The 20,381-nt window shown below is 35.2% G+C and overlaps 1 protein-coding gene across 1 annotated transcript; it reads right to left on the minus strand.

Moving 5' to 3' along the window:
- Positions 1-29: 29 nt before the first annotated feature.
- Positions 30-1,311, minus strand: LOC127808779 (pathogen-related protein-like). The gene is made up of 4 exons (XM_052347389.1): positions 1,142-1,311; positions 918-1,050; positions 395-696; positions 30-306 (listed from the first exon to the last, which is right to left on the minus strand). The coding sequence occupies exons 1-4, from the start codon at positions 1,280-1,282 to the stop codon at positions 160-162; spliced, it is 723 nt and encodes a 240-aa protein (XP_052203349.1). The 5' UTR covers positions 1,283-1,311; the 3' UTR covers positions 30-159.
- Positions 1,312-20,381: the final 19,070 nt, after the last annotated feature.

The following is a 20,381-nucleotide window of genomic DNA, read 5'->3' on the forward strand; positions in this document are numbered from 1 at the left end:
GAACATTGAACTTTCAAGCCAGCAAGCTCTAAGAACAAGAAGGTTCATTGGCTTAATTATTAGATGAAACTGGATCTGAGAATCATTGCCAAAAGCTTAAATTACATTCACCGACTGTAATTGTTGTAATAAGTTTTGCAGTTCCATGTCCAGAACTAACTACCCTGTGTTCTTCAGTATGGGGCAGCTTGAAGGAACCTCTTTCGTGGAGTCATCGGACGCTTCACCCTTAGTAAGTCCTCCCAGCAACTCTCCGCGATCATAAAAGAACTCGATTTTCACGATCTTATTCGATTGTTCATCCAACTGCTCCAAAACTTACTAGAATAAAAAAAACTTGCTAGAAGAATCGATAATTTGTTATCTTTGTAAGGGACATGGGATAGAAAGATACCTCAAAAATGGCCATTCCATAAAGCTCTACCATTTCCCCCGTTGGGGCATGCCCTTTGAAAGGTCCCTCCATGAAGCCCCAGTGCCTGAACTTGTAAACAATCACCGGTGGCCCCGAATACACCTGAACAACCTCGAGGGCAAAGCCCCGAGGAAAAGCTGTTGTGAATGCTATGTGTGAAGAATCCTCTGTTTCCTCAGCCGGGTTATAGCACCTGAACTTCTCCGGCAGAGAGGTTTGGAGCAGTGAATTGTAGCCTCCCCCCAGCTTCCTTTTCTCTTCCAGTGTTATAGCTTTCCTTCCTTAGGATGATTAACAATCTGTTAGACAACTCTTCAAACCAGATAAAGATTGATGTGATCTAATCTGCTAAATCTAGTTCGAATGCCTGGTGTGTGGCCCGATCTTAGCAAGTGGTAAACACATATTAGATTCTCATATATGGTGGATACGGCTATGGCTATGATCTGAGAAACATTAGCTAGCTAGCTTGCTTTAGCAGGGATTATACTATATTACATACCATTGAGGCTGACTGTGTACTTGTTGGGATCAAGTGTTTTATTATCATCAAAACTTGTCTTGTGGAATATTTCCATTTCCCAGCTTTTCACAAGGTTCTGAACTCTCTCTTCAAGTGAACCAGCAGGCCATACCTGGACTTGTAGACAGTGTTTATGCAACACAAGAAGATGAAATTGAAGCATACGATCAGATAAGTTTAATTTCATATGTACAATTAATTACCTTTGTTCTGCCTTCCTCAAAGAGCTTGTTCACAGTGTCATAGTTGGGAGGAGCACCAAACCTCCACTGTGTGTTCTGCTCTTCCTCTCCATTCAAGTGAGATCTGTACTTGTCCAATGATGATAATGGTAATGATGCCATTCTCTATGCACAGAAGACCTAGCTAGCTGAAAATCTGGGAGATATATATATATAATGGTACCTGTAGACCTACAAGGACAAATAAATACTTTTACTAAATTTTCGTATAAAATGAGCTTTCTTATTACATGAAACTCTAAATCTTGTAAGGATTTAGGAAAAATCATATTAATACAGATATATCTCTTGTTTTTGTGTAAAGAATTTTTTTATTATTCGAATTCATGAATTTTTTTATTATAAGAAAACAATTGTATAATTACTACGAGGATTCACAAAGACTTGACAGTGATAATGTTTTAGGCACGAAGAGAAATAAAATATCTTTAACTCTTTCTTAGTTAGAGTTTTGGATCTTTTTATAAGGATTAAATGTGGATTATTTTAACATGTTTTTAGATACCATTAATATTTAATAGAAAAGGGCATTTTATCATTAAAATTATAAAACTTAAATATTTAAATTAAATTTCACACCATTGCGTTTGGCATTTCCAGGAAGTTGGTCAACGCTTTGCTTCAAAAGTTAAGAAAAGTTGGACAGCAGCCACTAGCCACCCTACTGTCGTTACTCGTGAGAATTATTCACCCTCAAAAATGCAAATGTTATGAGCTATGCAATGACCTCGTACCTCATGGTTGCTCTTGTCTAGTTTGCATTAAGTAGGTTCCTTAGAAATCACTGAAATAAGTCAAGTGTCAAAGCGACAATCAGTTAATCGATTGTGTCTTCAACGGTAACTTAATATATTTTTTTTTTTTTTGGGGGGGGGGGGGGGGGGGATAAAATGGGCAATAACTTACCTGATTAAAATACATTATATTGTTCATCTTTTATCTCTATTAATAAGAGGGCATGGGGTAGTCACAGGTGCATGATTCGTAAGTGCAATATTATATGAGAGGAAATGCTAGATCTTGATAGTTCTTTAAAATCTTAGGGTGACTAATTTGTACTCGTGGAAATATGTTATACTGATTCATTCAAATCAAAAGAAGACTACTCTTAGGGGATTTAAAGGCTGGATGTAATGTCATCTTAAGAGATGATTTGAACCAGGATAAACTTGGTATTCTCTCGAGTGATTTGGTTTATATTTTTTGTACATTTCAATTATGTTATTATTATTCTTGTTTTTCTATTTGATCAATCCGCGCGCTTGTGTTTCCTATCATAAATAAGTGTGTTCCAGTGTTCATGGGTTAACAACATAGTATCAGAGCATGGGTAAATAAATTAGGAAAGCCAAGAAACTTTAAAGATTAGGGTCATATCTCAGTCACGGTAATGGCTTCTACCGCGTCTATGTGATGCCCCGTCCCCATTATTGGGTGTCACCGTAACCCAATGTTACGTCAGTAAGTCCCACTCCGGAGGCTGGCTATGTCCTAATAACGAGGGGATAAAAATAAAGTGGGCGCCCTGGGTGGGGTCCAGGCTTCACCACCTCTAGCCATCGAGAACTCGAGGTCTAAGACTCATTTGCAACAGAAAGACACTCGAGTCTCGAATTTGACCTGAGCCTTATGAGCAAATTAATAAATTGTTATTAGGGTATATCACAACTTACTCACACAAAATACTCATTAAAAGTAACAAATCCAACTGAAAAATACAAACAGCGTTCAACACAACCACAAAATAATGACAGACACAAGTTACTAGGTTGCATTCCCATCATGGGTTGCCATTCTCATCATTTAGCTGGTATTTGGCATACACCGCCTTCCTCTTACCGAACCCCGAATTATCTGTGTGGTTAGTGGAAATGAAATGGGTGAGTCCTGGGACTCAGTGAAGGTAATATGTAATGCAGTAAATTATTAAGCATGACATAATAGATGAATATGAAGTGCAACATGCATGCAAGCCCGTCCACCGCACCTATCTCAGGCTCTAGGTGGCCCCTAGTGATTTCCTCCAAGACCCTATCTCGAGACTCTCACAGTTAGAAATCCACTACCTCATGCCTAGGCACTCCATCAACATCTTATGCAAGCCATGACAAAAGAAATTTAGGCATAGAATATATTAAACCCTTACCTCGAGATACGTGCCGCCTGATAGTTTGTATCGTTGACGCACTCAAAATCCCTATATCTATAACAAAATTAATTAAATAAATCCATGACAACCATTCTACTGAAATCCTCCCATAAATACCACTAAATTATTTTACTAGGTTAATTTACTAACTAACTAGCTTATCAAGTTAACTAGCTTAACTATAAATTAGTTTTGAAATTAATATACCTCACTGCTGAAAATTCATTTCCAAGCTCTCAGTCACCTCTCTTGCTTCCCTTACTTCATGCCTTCCATTTAACTCCCATGCCCATCTATTTATAGCCTTAGCTGCCCCTTGTTTCCACATCCAAATCCATGGTCTCATCCACTATTTTATCCTCACAAGATACAAGACTAATTATGCCTCTGCAAAACATCATCATTTTATTCCTTCAATTTCTTAGGCATCATTTGGTAGTCCATCATTCATTTTCTCCCCAAGTTCCAAGAGTATTTGCAATATAGTATATTATATTATATAATACTCCTCAAGTGAACCCACTGAATTCACCCACAAAATTGACCATGTATACATATACATATTATAAAGCTTACTTGCACACCCATATACCATATACCTTATTGCACACGCGCACATATAATTTATTATATAATAAAAAATTATATATAAATTCATAAATTATATTCATACTCTCACTTCAACCTTTCACGTTACAATTACATCCTCAATATCAATTTTATTTAGATTAAAATATCAAAATTTCAAGATTAATAATTCAAGGTTTACTCGATAAAGGTTGATTTCGTCTGTGCGCCTACATGGAATCTTTATTCCACCTGAAAATATTTTAGGGTTGCCTCATTGGCAAACCCGAACCACCCCTAGGGTCCCCTCAACTTTTCGGAGGCCTTCTACGACCATTCGGTACCAATATCCATTCGAGCTTATACACAAATTATTCCATAATTTATTTTCGATTTGATTGCTTCCAGCATCATTAGCTCAATCTCGAGACTCTCACCAATTTCATGTCTTCTTCTCTATTTATACTCAATTTTGCACTCAATTTATTACACTTCACCTAATTTATTCTCTGTAAAGTTTGGAGGAATATCATCATGCTTATTCCTTCAATTTGCAAGGGTCATCATTCATATTTCTTCAATTTTCAAAACCAATTACATCAAAAAATGAAAAGAGATATTCTCTTCAATTTCTAAAATATTCTCAAATAAAATAATTAATTGCCTATTTTCTCAAATATTCCATAATAACCCCAAATACCAAAATCAATAATTACGATTTATCTCCAAAATTATAAGATTTACAAAAATACGGGATATTACAGTCTGCCACTAGATATGACATAAAGAAATTCGACAAGCAAAATGACTTTGGGTTATTGAAGATGAAAATAAGGGCTTTGTTAGGGAATCTAGAACTGGAAGAAACACTAGAAGGAGAAACCAAAATGCCTGCCTCATATTCTGCAAGAGAGAAGAAAGAAATTGGTAAGAAAACCTTTAACATATTAATATTAAGCCTAAGTGATAAGGTGTTGCAAAAAGTCTCCAAAATAAAGACTGTAGCATAACTTTGGCTTAAGTTAGAGAGTCTATATATGACCAAATCGTTGTCTAGTAGGCTGTATCTAAAGGTTAAGTTTTTCACATTTAAAATGTATAAAGGGTAGAGGTTGCAAGATCACATAGATGGCTTTAATAAACTGTGTCTTGACCTAGAAAACATTGAAGTCAAATATGGTGATGAAGATAAAGCCTTAATACTATTGCATTCCTTACCAAAATCATATGAAACTTTTGTGAATATCTTGAAACATGGCGGGGACACTCTAACCTTAGATGATGTAATATGAGCTCTAAACTCAAAAGAGTTGTAGCATAAGGTAGAGGGAAATAACACTGCTGGAGATGTTCTTTCTATTAAGACCGAATAGGAGAAACCCTAGAGGAAGGGGAGATCTAGGTCTAGATCTAAGAATGGCATAAATATTATAAAATGTTATCACTATCATGAGAAAGAACATATTAAAAAGAATTGCCCTAAGAGATAGAAAGAATTTAAAAAAAGAAATAATCTTGAAATCTCCTCATCTATTTGCGAGTTTGATTATGACAGTGCGAATAACCTAATTGTTTATGAAAAAACAGATAAAGAGGTATGGATTCTAGATTCAGGTTGTTTTTTCATATGTCACCACATAGGCATTGGTTCTTGAATTTTAAAGACATGGGTGGTGGTAAGGTTTTGTTAAGAAACAACCAAGAATGTAGGATTAAGGGAATTGGGGATATAAAAATCAAATTGCATGATAGATCTATTAAAACATTGACATCTGGAAGGTATGTTCCAAATTAAAAAAAAAAAATCTAATTTCCCTTAGAGAGTTAGATAAAAATGGCTAGTCCTATAGAGGAAATGGTGGAATCCTTAAAGTGTCTAGATGATCACTTATATGTATGAAAACAATCCTTAAAAATGGAATTTATGTACTGCAAGCATCCGCATTATTATGTGATGAAGCTATAGTTGGTGAAGATAGGTCCTATGATCAAACTAGGCTTTGGCATTTTAGAATGTCTTGTATTAGTGAGCAAAGACTTATGGAATTATCTAAGTAATGGAACTTAGGAGTTGGAAAAGTTATAGAATTAAATAAGTGTGAATCATGCATATTTGGAAAAATTGTAAAAGTGAAATTCTCTAAAAAGGCTATCCATTCCTCTAAGGCCCCTTTAGATTATATCCATTTGGATTTATGGGGCCTCGCCCAAACTTTATCCCATGGTGGAGCTAGGTCTTTCTTGTCTATAATAGATGATTATTCTAGAATAGTTTGGGTCTATGTGTTAAAATCAAAAGACCATACTTTTGAAGTTTTTAAAAGTTGAAAAACTATGGTAGAAAATAAAAAAGATAACAAAATTAAAATCATTAGGACAGATAATAATTTGAAATTTTGTAAAAAGAATTAACTCATCTTTGTGAAGAAAATGGAATCCTTAGGCACCTAACAACCCCAGGTAATCCAAAGCAGAATGGCCTAACTGAAAGGATGAATAAGACCTTGTTAGAGAGAGTAAGATGCATGATTTTTCTATTAGTGTTAATGCCCCAATGATAGATTTAGATGACATCTCATATGCGTAATGGGCCTAATGATAAAATCTTGTATGATCATATCTTCATTCATAACTTTCCCTCTCATTATTATGAATGAGTTCCTAGATTTTTTGGTAGAGTTTCTGCTAAGGAGTTGAGACTGTGATGTGGATCTCTATTTTAGGATTTCTTAAAAGTATTCTCAGTTCTTAGATTTAATGGACTAACACATAGACTACTACCATTGTTTAGCATGGGATGCTAATGGAATGGGGTGGTGAGTCACACGCCACATTGCATGAGATGCATATAGTAGACATGTGGGTGAGTGTTAATTAAACATGCACTAAATGTAACGCCTGCGATAGATTACATGGCTTTGGGAATTAATAATCTGTTGTTGGTTCTCGATTGTGTATCTGGTCCTTTGATCGGAAGCGATAGAGTTATCTTATGCATTGGTGTCAGAGATTTATTGTTGAGCGAACCATCCGATGTGAGAGGTGAGAATGCTCTCTGTGTGGTCTTTGTGCAGTGGTGTATGGAGGTAGATACTCGTTGATGGGATCTATTGTCCTCCATCAGATGGGGGTGAACATCCTATGCATTCTGAGTCAGTTGGTGATTGTGGGAGTCCTTGGCCAAGGCACGTATGATTGGAAAGGAGTTTCTAATGTCAGAAAGAATTTCGATATGTCATCTCGATAGCCCTAGACTAAATCCGACATAATTATCGAGTCTTATGAGTTTAATTAGTCTATGGCTCTTACTCGGTCAGGATGTCAGTAGTAGAGGGACTATAGTGCACGGTAATTGAGAACCTTAATGGGTTTGCAAAAAGCTTTAACTTCATTACCATTAGGATCGTCTTGAGTTCTGACTAGAGAATACTCAAGATTTTTCAAGATATTTTGGAGATTTGGAGAGATCATCTTAATAGGTCAAATGGTTTAGCTGGCATCAAGGGTTGACGTGTCCTAATTGTTATATGATTGTAAACTTAGAAGGTCACACCCTAAGTAGATAATGTGTTGGATTAGTGAATCCGAGTTGGTTGACTATACTTTCACTATTAAAAGTTAACAGAGACTAAATTACTAAATTATCGTTAAGAGTTAATGATTAATAAAATATCATTAAGAGTTAATGATGTTTTTAGCAAAATATTATTTTTGAAGAAATATTTTTAATATATAATTAATTCAAATATAATATTATATGTTTAATTGTTATATATATAATATTATAAAAAAATTAATTAAATTAATTATTTAATTAATAAAGGGGAAAGCTTCCTCGAGGAGCTTCAATAGAGTGGGAGACTATTGGTGGAGATGGTTTACGCATGGGACATGGCAGTGGCGATTGTAAATTGCTTCTAAAGCTTCAATTAAAAATGCAATGGGAATTGAGTGGGAGACTATGGAAGTGAAGCTGGAGGCGCATGATGCATGGGACCCTGGTGAAAAAAATTATTAAGGGAAGAGAAAGGGGGAGAAAAGTCTCCTCTAGCTGCCTAATCTTATATATATATATATATATTACAAATGTTATATTATATATATATATTATTATTAAGAAAATTATTAAGGAAAGATAAAGGGGAGAAAAGTCTCACTTGGCTGCCGAATCTTATATATATATATTCCAAATGTTATATTTATATATATATATATTATTAAGAAAATTATTAAGGAAAGATAAAGGGGAGAAAAGTCTCACTTGGCTGCCGAATCTTATATGTTATATTATATATGTATTATTATTAAGAAAACTACTAAGGAAAGAGAAAGGGGGAGAAAAGTCACATATGGCTGCCGAATCTTATATATATATATATTACAAATTATTAATTTTCCCTCAATCAATTTAACCGGCTAATAAACCAAATCAAGAATCAAGTCAAGAAATCGAATTGAAAAATGACAATCGCACCAAGAACACAATACACATAGTACACACGATATACGTATTTAGATCTATAAATAGATTCTAATCAGACAAAGATTTTCACCTCTAATCAATCTACTAAATCAGATATTACAAATCAATTATACCGATTCATCAAAGAACGAAACAATTACAGTATTGCATCAAGAAGATAGAAATCAGAAAACAAGTATAAGAATGCATCAACACTGAGTAAACACCGTACTCACTATTGTCTCTTGATCTTACCTCCCAAGACAAAGCGATTAACACTGGAGATAGAGCAATACACTATAGATTCTTACCGATCGGAGGATTCACAAGTTGTGTCTCCTCTCTATGCACCGATTTAGGGTTTCTTTGATTGCAACAGTGAGAAAGTGATGATTGAGATCTGGATAGCAGCCTCATATATCAAGAGTGAAAGAATGCTAGCCACACGAAGATCAATGGTTAGAATTAAAACACAACCAAATAATACTGAAATGAAACTGTAATTAAATCCAAATGTCACGTAAATGAAACGTAAACGAAATGCAATCTGACATCATGTAATTTTGAATCACATATCACAACAAATTCCACATTGATTCAAGAATAGAATGATAATGGATTTGACTTGAGTCCCCTGTAACTCTCCCACAATTACGTTGGGAGCACTTTGAGCAGACCTAATGCTTGCTCAAACTTGACTACAGGTATAGGTTTAGTTAGTATATCTGCTGGGTTAATTTCTTTGAGATTTTTTCTACCTTAATCTGCCCTTTAAATATAATATCCCTAACAAAATGAAGTAGCACATCTATGTGCTTGATTCTCTCATGAAACACACTATTTTTAGAGAGATGAATAGCACTTTGTGAATCACAAAGCACCCTAGGGACCTGCCTGCCTAAGCCTAATTCATTTGTTATTCCCTACAACCAAATGTCTTCTTTCATGGCTTTTGTAAGAACCACATATTCAGCCTCAGTGGTTGATAAGGCCACCATCTGTTGGAGATTTGCTTTTCAGCTTATCAAATTTTCAATTATGGTAAAAGCATATCCTGTTAAGGATCTTCTTTTATCCAAATCAGCTGCAAAATCTGAATCATAATAACCTTCTATGCAACTATTATTCCTAGCATTTGAATTAAACACTAAACCTTTATTTACTATTCCTTTAAGATACATAAATATCCACTTAACAGTTTTCCAATGATCCTTGGATGGGTTACTCATAAAGCTACTTACTAGGCTTACACCTATGCAATATCATGCCTAGTGCCTATCATTGCATACATTAAACTTCCTATAACATTGGAATAAGGGACATTCTTCATGTACTCCTCTTCTCCCTTAGGTAAATTACCTTTCATAGCACTTAGCTTAAACTGAGGAGACATAGGAATAGACACAAGTTTACATTCTTGCATTTCAAATAATTCCACCACTTTCTTTAGATAACTGGACTGATTCAAGGTTAATATACCTTTCTCTCTATCCCTCTTAATGTCAAGGTCATCCACATGCTATGTTTTCTAGCTATAGAATTCAACCATAAACAATAAGACTAATTTGCAACATGCGATTGCTCTTTCAACCACTGAGATTGAGTATCACAGAAGCTATTAAGGAAGTTCTATGGTTGAAAGGTCTAGTTTGTAAACTACTTGGAAGAGATGTGAAGGTAAATCTTATGTGTGATAGCCAAAGTGCTATCCATTTAGCTAAGAATCAAGCTCACCATGAAAGAACCAAATATATAGATGTAAGGTATCACTTCATTAGGAAAATTTTTGAGAAGAAACAAGTTAACCTAATTAAAGTTGCAGGAGAAGATAATGCAACTGACATATTTACCAAAGTTATTCCTTTATTCAAATTAAATCATTTCTTAAAGCTTCTTCATATGTGTTTGTGTGAATGGTTAGGTAATCATGTAGGTCCTTAAGGAGAGCGGGATCGGATTTGAAGGTTGGACTATACTCAAAGAAAATGGTGGAGATTTGTTGTCTAGTTTGCATCGAGTAAGTCTCTTAGAAGTTAGTGTGAAGCAAGTCAAGTGTCAAAGTGACAGTCAATTAGTTGGTTGTGTCTTCGAACAATAACTTAATATATTGGGGGGGTAAATCGGTAATAACTTACTTGGTTAACTACATTGTATTGTTTTCCCTTTATATCTATAAATAAGAGGGCAGGGGATAGTCACAAGATGCATGATTAACGAGTACAATATTGTATGAGAGGAAAGACTAGATCTTGATAGTTCTTTGAAATCTCGGGGTGATCAATTTGTACTCGTGGAAAGGCTTGCTGTATTGATTCATTCAAATCAAAAGAAGAGTGCTCTGAGAGAATTTAAAGACTGAATGTAGGGTCATCTTAAGGGATGCTCTGAACCAGGATAAATTCGGTGTTCTCTCGAGTTGGTTTGGTTTATATTTTATGTACATTTTAATTATGTTATTGTTGTTCTTGTTTTTCTATTTGATTGATCCATGCGTGTGTCTTTTATATCCTAAATAAGTGTGTTCTAGTGATCCCGGGTTAGCAGTTGCTATGACTAGTGATAATTAAACTGATATTTCATATGCTAATTGAAGTTTAACGGGCTATTATAAAATGTTTAAATGATCATTTGTTAGGGCAAGGTTCTGCTATATAAAGTATTAATGTTAGTATAGTCGTGTATTAATTAATCAGTTTAAGCGGTTTAAAAAGTATTACTCAAACTAAATTATCATTAGTTGTTTGTCTATCTTTCAAATTATAATTAGATCACTACATGTTTGAAACTACTTAAATCATAATTTAGCTCGGTAGTTTTAACTATAATAATTAATAAAAAAAAAAAAAAGAGCTGGTAGTATACCAATAATATCAATTTTTTCTTTTAAAATAAAAAATCTTAAAAACTTAAGAATTGTCGATTAAACTAACTCACTGAAGTTATTAATTAGCACGATTGAATGTGATGTAAAAAAATTAATGATATTTTCATCATTTCAAAATCTTTACTTCAAATTATTAAACCCAAAATTGTAAATTTATTATCTATTCGATACTCAATTAAAATTTATAATTTTATGATTAAATAAAAAACTTAAAGCATAAAAACCGTACTTTTGTTTGGAATTTGGACGGGTGGATAGTTTGAAGGTTTACTAAAACCCCAAACCCAAATAAAATCACTTTAAGTGATTTACGTGATTTGAAGATTTAGATCAATTTAAGGGGTTTGATTTTTACTCACCCCTTAGTTAAATACACTCAAAGATAAAATGGAAAATTTAAATTTATATTGGAGTAGTGAAATTCTCTTTAATCTTGGAAAATTTAAAAATCAAAAAGTATATTACTTTCTTATAGTTATCATTTGGGATGGCAACTATTTTTGAAATTCGTAAAATGCTTTTTATTTTTTAAAATTAAAATCATTTGAGATCATTTTTAAAAATAGAATAAATTACATCTAAATTTGTGTAGTTTATATCATTTACAAGGAGATTATTTGTGATTTAAAAATATTTTTGAAAGTTATATTGTGCTTTTTTTTTTTTTTCATCCATACCTTTTTATTTGGTCCCTACGTTTTTACTTTTGTTATCCCTTAGTTATAACAATAAATTTGTCCCAAGTTTCTTGTTTTTGGGAGAGCTACGAAAAAGAAGGTGGTTAGTGTTAGAAAAGTTAAATTTGATCATGCGTAACAGAATAAAATTGATTTTATAGATATCACGTTTTTTCAAAAAATATGATTTACAAAAATCGAGAACTAAACAGAAGAATACCTATTGATGAAATCTAATTTTACTATTTGATTGCCCACTGTAAAATCCTCTAAGTGTAAGATATTGAGTCGGTTCACCTAAAACTACTTTGATTTAAGAGTCTCAAGAGAAGAAGCAAAAATTTTCTGACTAAATTCAGATTCACTTATTTCTAATTTAGGATTTATATTCATATTTATAGAGTACCATTGAAAACCCAGGTGCTATTGGGTCGGGTTTAATATATTAGCAAAAAGCCCGATCTAATTATTAATAATTAAATGATTATATTCATAATATAATTATTTAATTATTATTATTTATCTAATAAATAAATACACCATAATTTGTAATTACATAATTACTAATTTATCTTTGTTCTATTTAAAAATAATTTCTTATTGGATGGAACTTTCTGGATTCACAATTAAATTGGTAATAAAAATTAATTAATTATTAATTTTTATAAATCATGAGTGACATTTAGCAATATATCATGATTACCCAATTTAATATGAAACGGGTATTGTGAACCTTTTATTACATACATGCAATACGATCATTCCATCATTTTATATCCCAACAAAATATAAGATCATGATCAGTAGATCAAATCTTTTAATATCATCATAGACCAAATTCAAAATTAATCTTGATTAATATGATACAATCTTTGTAATATCCCAAAAATAATAAAAGTGTAAATTAAATTTACATAAATTAAATTTAGTTAACTAATTAATATGTTGTAATTTTGTGTGGCTGTGCGCGTGTGCTTAGAGGTTAAGCAAAGTGGCCACTTTCTGTCAAATGGAAACCAGAGAAGAAACAGATGAGAGAGAGAGAGATTAGTGGGCCGAGAGATTGGGAGAGAGAGGGGGGGCTCAACCAAGTGAGGAGGGAAGGGAGAGATCGAGATTGAGAGAGAATGAGAGCAGCGTGAGAGAGAGAGCTCGAGAGGGGGAGAGACTGGCCGAGTGAAGCTCAGCCATGGCAGCCGAGCGAAGCAACGAGCGGCGGCGGTTGCGGGCGATGGAGTAGATGCAGCCGAGGTTGGTGGCGGAGCTGGGTCATGATGGCCCGAGGAAACGGTAGGAAACAAGCAAAGTCACGGCCATGACAGCCATGGCCGCGAGCTTTGCAGGTGGGTAAGGAGGGCGACGCAAGCAGCGGGGCGACTGTGGGTGGTGGCGCCGGTAGCGGGGCAACCAATGATGCCGCTGGTAGGGGGCGGCGACAGTCGATGGGGGCTGGGCAGCGGCGAGGGGCTGTTGGTTCGCGCAAGGAAGAAGGGGCAGGGGAGAAGCCTCGATGAGGAAGAAGAAGAAGAAAATGAAGAGAAAAGAAAATAAAAAGAAAGAAAAGAAAAGAAAAGAAAAGAAAAGGAAGGAAATATGAGGAAAATGAGGCTATTTTGGGATTGTCTTGGCATGAAAAGCGACCAGGTATGTGGGTAAAAAAATTATTGAAGCGTCATATATTTAAGAATTTTATTTGGCTAAATTATTTATATTAGATGAAAAATTTATTTAATGTAAGTTATGATTTTAGTAATTTTGGGAGTTTAATCTATTTTACAGCGTGTATTAATTTGGTGGTGATTAAGCGTGGAAACGCTGTAAATAGCTAAATTCAAGCAAGCTCTCCTCTACCCTTGCGATCTCTTTCCATTTTGTGAATTTTACGTCTCCCCTTAACTCGTTTTGGTATCGCGTATTAATTATATATAAATGGAGGATGTTATTGGCGTATTTAATTTAAAATAAATATGAGATTTATTGAGATTTTATTTACGGTGTGCCTACGTGGGATTTTAGACTGTTAAATTATTTATATTACACGGTTAGATTTAATTAATGTGAGCAGTGATTTTATTAATCGCTATTAAACGTTTTACTTCGCAGCGGGAATGCAAGAAAGGCAAGCTCCTAACCCTTTTCTCGTGTTCTTTAATTCCCGTGAAAAATCCCGTGATTTCTCATATTTTATCATCTCCCTTACTTTAATTCGGCACCTAGCCTTATTTGTTGAATTATTATTCATCTGTTCTAATTTAAATTAAATTCGAGACTTCTAGAATTTTATTCGTTGTGAGCCTATGGGGGTTTGTACTGCCCCCACTCCTTTTGGGAATGATGCTGAACTAGCTTGGGAACTAGGTTCCTAGACGTGCGGGTTTATTTACGATTTTATTGGGTTTATTTACAATTTTTCTCGAATTTATTTATGGTTCAGTTAGAGCTATCGAGCAGTGGGGTAGGGGTCGGTTGTTGGTGGCGTTGGGGTAGACTATTGTATGGCCCTGATATGGACCGTCGGGTGGACACTCCTAGTCACTGGCTGTTGACCGGTGCCGAGCACTGTTGACTAGCTCTGCCAGTATGTAATTTATTGCATGATTAGATACATTGTATTACCGTTCATGAATTGATATGCACATGGGTACGGGTTGCATGTTGGGATATTCATTTATTAAGTATGCTTGGACACGGACATTCTAGCTTGGTCAGGCTGCATCCAGCACGGGCATATGCATCGCGTGTGGTTTACTATGTGGGCGGAGCATGGCTTGATGCCTGGATGTATGGGCGTCAGTGTATCACGTTGATGCTCATTACGTCATTGCATTGTTATGTGCATTGCATGGTTACTGATAGTATTTAGTTCTCGGACGGGAGTACCGTTCTAAGGGAGCCTATGGCTCGGGTGTCGGGAGTACTGACATGGACGAGTGACGGGAGTACCGACTCGGGACAGCACGCGCAGGTTTGTTGGAGATACATGTTGCCTTCCAGGGTAGTGGCAGGTTGGTATAGGACTTGGGTGCCGTGTGTCTTGTGTGGGCCTTAAGGACCGGTATGTGTTTTTATTATGCTATACTATTGTGTTGTAGTGTCTCATAGCTTGTGTGTACCTGTGGATTTATTCTGGGGAGAGATTTCTGGTTTTGTGTAGCCTTCAGCCTTTCTTTCCTTACGCTTGCTAAGTCTCTCGACTCATTTTACTTTCCATCATTCCAGGTAGTGGCAGCGTGGGCCATGGCAAGGGAGTTAGCATTTAGCAGCAGAGTCGGAATGGTGTACAGGTAGTCCCATTTGTCCCTGTCAACTCTGATGTCTGAGTAGGATTTACTCTATTATTTTTACTGTGCCAGGTCTTTCCTTGAGTCTCGTGAATATCGACACAGGAGTCTATGTTCATTTATTTATCATGTGACCGCTGTGTTAACGGGGTACTCGTAGTGCATGCATGTGTTTAGCTTCGCTTCCGCTATCCTTATTTTCGTGTATGCATGCCGGGGTGGTTCTTGTCTTGTGTTCATTCTTTTTCTCCTCCCGTAGGCGCTCCTGTTCGGCTAGTCCGGGTGGTTGGGGATATTCGGGCGGGGGTGCTTACAATCTTTATGCAACACACATTCCATCATCGTATTATATTAGTTAAGGATTTTATCGTCAAGTGATTATTAGATCGCATAGGATATCCTCCTCATAAATCTCGAGATGATAGATTTCATGTCTAATGCACACATACCTCATGTATCACTAAACTAGACATATAAATACGTATGATCGTTCCTGATTAGAACAACCATATAATATTATTAATATCCTAATTCATCAATACATAGATATTCATATTATCTTAGGTCTAAGGACTAGTTTCACATCCGTAGTTATCATTGAATAATTAACCCGTGAAATAAAACTAATGTGATTCAATATTAACAGTTGCGTTCAGTAAATTCGTTTCTGTAACAAGCACTCACTCATATTCCTTGTATATCTCATATAGAATGACACGAAACTTATCAACATTATCTTTCAATATCTCATACTAAACAAGAAAGAAGACGATGGGTTGGCTTTTGCGAGTTGCTACTATCCATATTAGAAACTCTATAGTTAGGAATATATTTATAGTATAATGAATCATGGATTATCCGTCACGCATATTCTTAACACTTGAGAATAATATCTATTTCTTATTATACTAAAGAATATATGTTTAATTTAACTCATATTATAATTTAAATAAGAACATGAACTTGTCATTTAAATAATATTTAAAGAATTATAAGATCATGACCCTTCGTGTTACTAAAATTGGTCTTAAGGGCTCATATCCAATAGTTAGAGCTACAAGATGTTTCTTGCGTAGGCCATTCGATACTTAAGTTAATCTTAGTGAAAGAGTGTAAGAATACAAGAATATTGTAGTCTAAGTAGAGTTTTAGTTTTGCCTTTATTAGAGAGATTACCTTTTATTTATAGAGCTCGAAGTTGATAGGTAGAGAAACATTCATGTCTTTCGAATCATTTATTTCAAATTTTCAAGCAGAGACATCAAATATAGGTTTGACACATTCCCGAACTTGGAAAAAGTTTTCGGGAGTCTTCTAAGATACCTAAGAAAGGCTTTTAAGAGAGTTTCTCAAGAATAATTCTATCGAAAAGAGCTCTCAAACTTTTCCTTTGTGTAGTTTTTTTCTTTTGATCTATTTTGAGCTTGAGTCTACTTTTTTTTAAACACAATCATGTAAAGGCTTTTCGTAATTCTTGTAATTTTTATATAAACCCCTTGTTAGTTACTTTAACCTTCATAATTTAATTTAATATAAGAATCAATTTATTTGGACTAATAACTTAACGGTGAAAATCCATATAAATAACACTTATAAACTCGATATCATATTATAAGAATTTTTTGGTAACATATAAACATAAGGCATTATTAAAGGTTATGTTGGAGGTGGCCCACAAAAAAGCTAATTGAAAGATAATTCTTCCACAGTTATCATTTGATATAGGTGAAATGCATGCACTTATGGCTTAATATAAAAATATAATAAAATTGTAAGCACCCCGCCTGGATATCTAAATCATCCGGACTACCTGAACGGGAGCACTTACGGAAGGAGAAAGAATGAAATACGAGACAAGAACCACCCCGGCATGCATACTCAAAAATGAGAGTAGCGGAAGCAAAGCTAAACACATGCATGCACTACGGGTACCCCACTAGCACAGCGATCATATGATAAATAAATAAACACAGACTCTTGTGCTGACATACACGAGACTCGAGGAAAGACCTGGCACAATACAAAATAATAGAATAAATCATACTTAGACATCAGAGTTGACAGGGATTGACGGGACTGCCTGTACACCATACTGACTCTGCCGCTAAAAGCTGATTCCCTTGCCATGGCCCACACTGCCACTACTTGAAATGATGGAAAGCAAAGTGAGTCGAGAGACTCAGCAAGCATAAGAAAAGAAAGGCTGAAGGCTGTATAAATCCAGTAAACTCTTTTTAAAATAAACCCCCAAGTACACGCAAGTCATGAGACGCTACAATACAATAGCATAGCATAATAAAAGCATATATATACCTATCCCTGGGGCCCACACAAGACACACAGCACCCAAGTCTCATACCAATCTGCCGCTGTCCTGAAAGGCAACATAAATCTCCAACAAACATGCGTGCGCCATCCCGGGTCAGTACTCCCGTCACCCGTCCATGTCGGTACTCCCGACACCCGAGCCAGAAGCTCTATCGGAACGGTACTCCCATCCGAGAACTAAATACTACCAGTAACCATGCAATGCACATAACAATGCAATAGCGTAGTGAACATCAACGTGATACATTGACGCCCATACATCCAGATATCAGGCTATGCTCCGCCCACATAGTAAACCACACGTGATGCATATGCCCGTGCTGGATGCAACCTAATCAAGCCAGAATGTCCGTGTCCAAGCATACTCAATAAATGAATATCCCAGCATGCAACCCGTACCCATGTACATATCAAATCATGAACAGTAATATAATGAATCTAAACGTGCAGTAAATCACATATTGGTAGAGCTAATCAGCAGTGCCTGGCACCGGTCAACGGCCAGTGACTAGGAGTGTCCACCCGACGGTCCACATTAGGGCCGTACAATAGTCTACCCCAACGTCACCAACAACTGACCCCTGCCCTACTACTCGATAGCTCTAACCAAACCATAAATAAATCCGAGAAAAATAGTAAATAAACCCTTACGTTTAGGAACCTAGTCCCCAAGCTTGGTTCAGCATCATTCCGAAAGGAATGGGGGCGGTACAAACCCCCGTAGGCTCACAAGAAATAAAACTCTAGAAGTCTCGGATTTAATTTTAAATCAAAACAAATGGATAACAACTCAATAAATAATGCTATGCGCCGAATTAGAGTAAGGAAGGTGATAAAATACGAGAAACCACGGAGTCTGTCATATGAATTAAAGAACAGGAGAAGAGTGTTAAGAGCTTGCCTTCACACGGCCGTTTCTGACCTTTCTTGCACTCCCGCTGCGAAGTAAAAGGTTTAATAACGATTAATAAAACATGTGGCTCACATTAATTAAATTTAACCGTGTAATATAATTAATTTAACCATCTAAAATCCCACGTAGGCACACCGTAAATAAAATCAAAACAAATCTTATATTTAATTTAAATTAAATCTCATTAATAAAATCCTCGAAGCTAGCTTAATAATTTAAATTTAAATCAAACAATTCAAAATTTCATAATTAATAAACGAGCCGAAACAGATGAAGGGAGGTTAGATAAGTTGCCAACGAAAGAAACGTCGTGGAGGATATAAAGAACTTGCCTTTACGAAGATATCCTTAGACTTGTTTTGGTCCAACGCGGTAAAAATTATACAAACTGTAACATCCCAATAATTTGCCAAAATTAATAAAATTGGCCTCTAAACGAAATTTCAACCGTACAGAATATTTAATACATAATTCTTTACGTACCTGACTAATTAAACCGCGATTAAACCAAGTTTAATCTTGATTTTTTGCTCAATTTCTTCCATTTTCTCCACTGCACGCGCCTCATTCTTTTTCCATTTTTTTCTTGCTGTTCGCGCCTCATTCTTTTTCTTGCTGCTCGCGCCTCATTCTTTTTCCATTTTTTTCTCCACTGCTCGCGCCTCATTCTTCTTCCATTTTTTTCTTGCTACTCGGAGACGCCCGATTTGGGCTTTAAAAAGATAAAAAAAATGAGTGGTTGCGGAGAGGCCACGTGGCAGCAACGGAGGCAGCCGGAGGCACCACCGCCTTTCTGAAACAACGCCGTTTTGGGCGTCAAGGGCTGATTAAAATTAGCCCAAAATTCCTCACGCGCGTATGCCTATTGCTCGAATCGAACCCGCGACCTTCGCTTTCGCCCGCGCGCACGCGACCAGCTAGGCTGGCCGCTTCCTTCACTTATAATACGCGGCCCATTAATTTTAAAGCAATCCAAGCCCAATTCCGTAAAATCACATTTTAACCCCCACAGTTCCCTTTAACTACACACACCCCCAAACTCCAATTCTCCTTTATTGCATTTACACCCGAAAACTTTCAAAAATTCATTAAATTAATTTATTTTCTTATTTCCATAAATACTCCCAATTAAATAATTATTATCTCAAAATAACATAAATAATTATTTTTTTCTTAAATCTCCAAATACCCAAATAAATTAATATTTCCTTTAAACCCCCAAATACAATAAATTATTTCTCTTAAATTTCTAAATATTTACTAATGTCTTCAAACACCAAATTAATATTCATTATTTATTTCTCAATTTCTGAGATATTACAAAAATTAATCTTCATTTTTTTTTTTTTGTTAGATTCGATTCTAGCATTTCACTCTCTTCTTATATAGTCTTTTGTGTCTTAAGATAAGAGTTTAAAGTAAAAATTTTTAATAGTTAAAATATAAAATTTTAATAATTTTATATATTAAGAATTAAACGCTATATTTTTTAATTATTGAGAGTACACAATAAATCCGTTAATTTATTTAAATACTATCAATTGATCATCCACGTAACGTGTTACTTACGAAAATGTGTGCGTTAATATACACGCTAATATTCCGTCATGATAAAAAGTTAAGATAACAATTTTTAAAATTAAAATATCAAATTTTGATGTTTTATATATTAAAAATTAAATATTATATTTTTTAATTATTAAGTGGAAGCTATATGTATTAAGCCTGTATCTATTGGCACATCATAAGCACCTATATACAGAATTTCCATAAATGCATCACTACTAAAATATAGGTGATTTTCAGCAATTTAAAAATGCCAAAAAAAACCCTAATAAACGTTTCCCAGCATTTATTCCGGCGCTTGCATAAAGTGACACGTAACATTGGTGACGTTTCCCACTGCCGCTAATTTGTCGTCATTTTTATGGTGCAATATT

This window comes from Diospyros lotus, chromosome 8 (genome assembly GCF_014633365.1).
Source record: "Diospyros lotus cultivar Yz01 chromosome 8, ASM1463336v1, whole genome shotgun sequence".
In the NCBI taxonomy this organism is placed as follows: Eukaryota; Viridiplantae; Streptophyta; class Magnoliopsida; order Ericales; family Ebenaceae; genus Diospyros; species Diospyros lotus.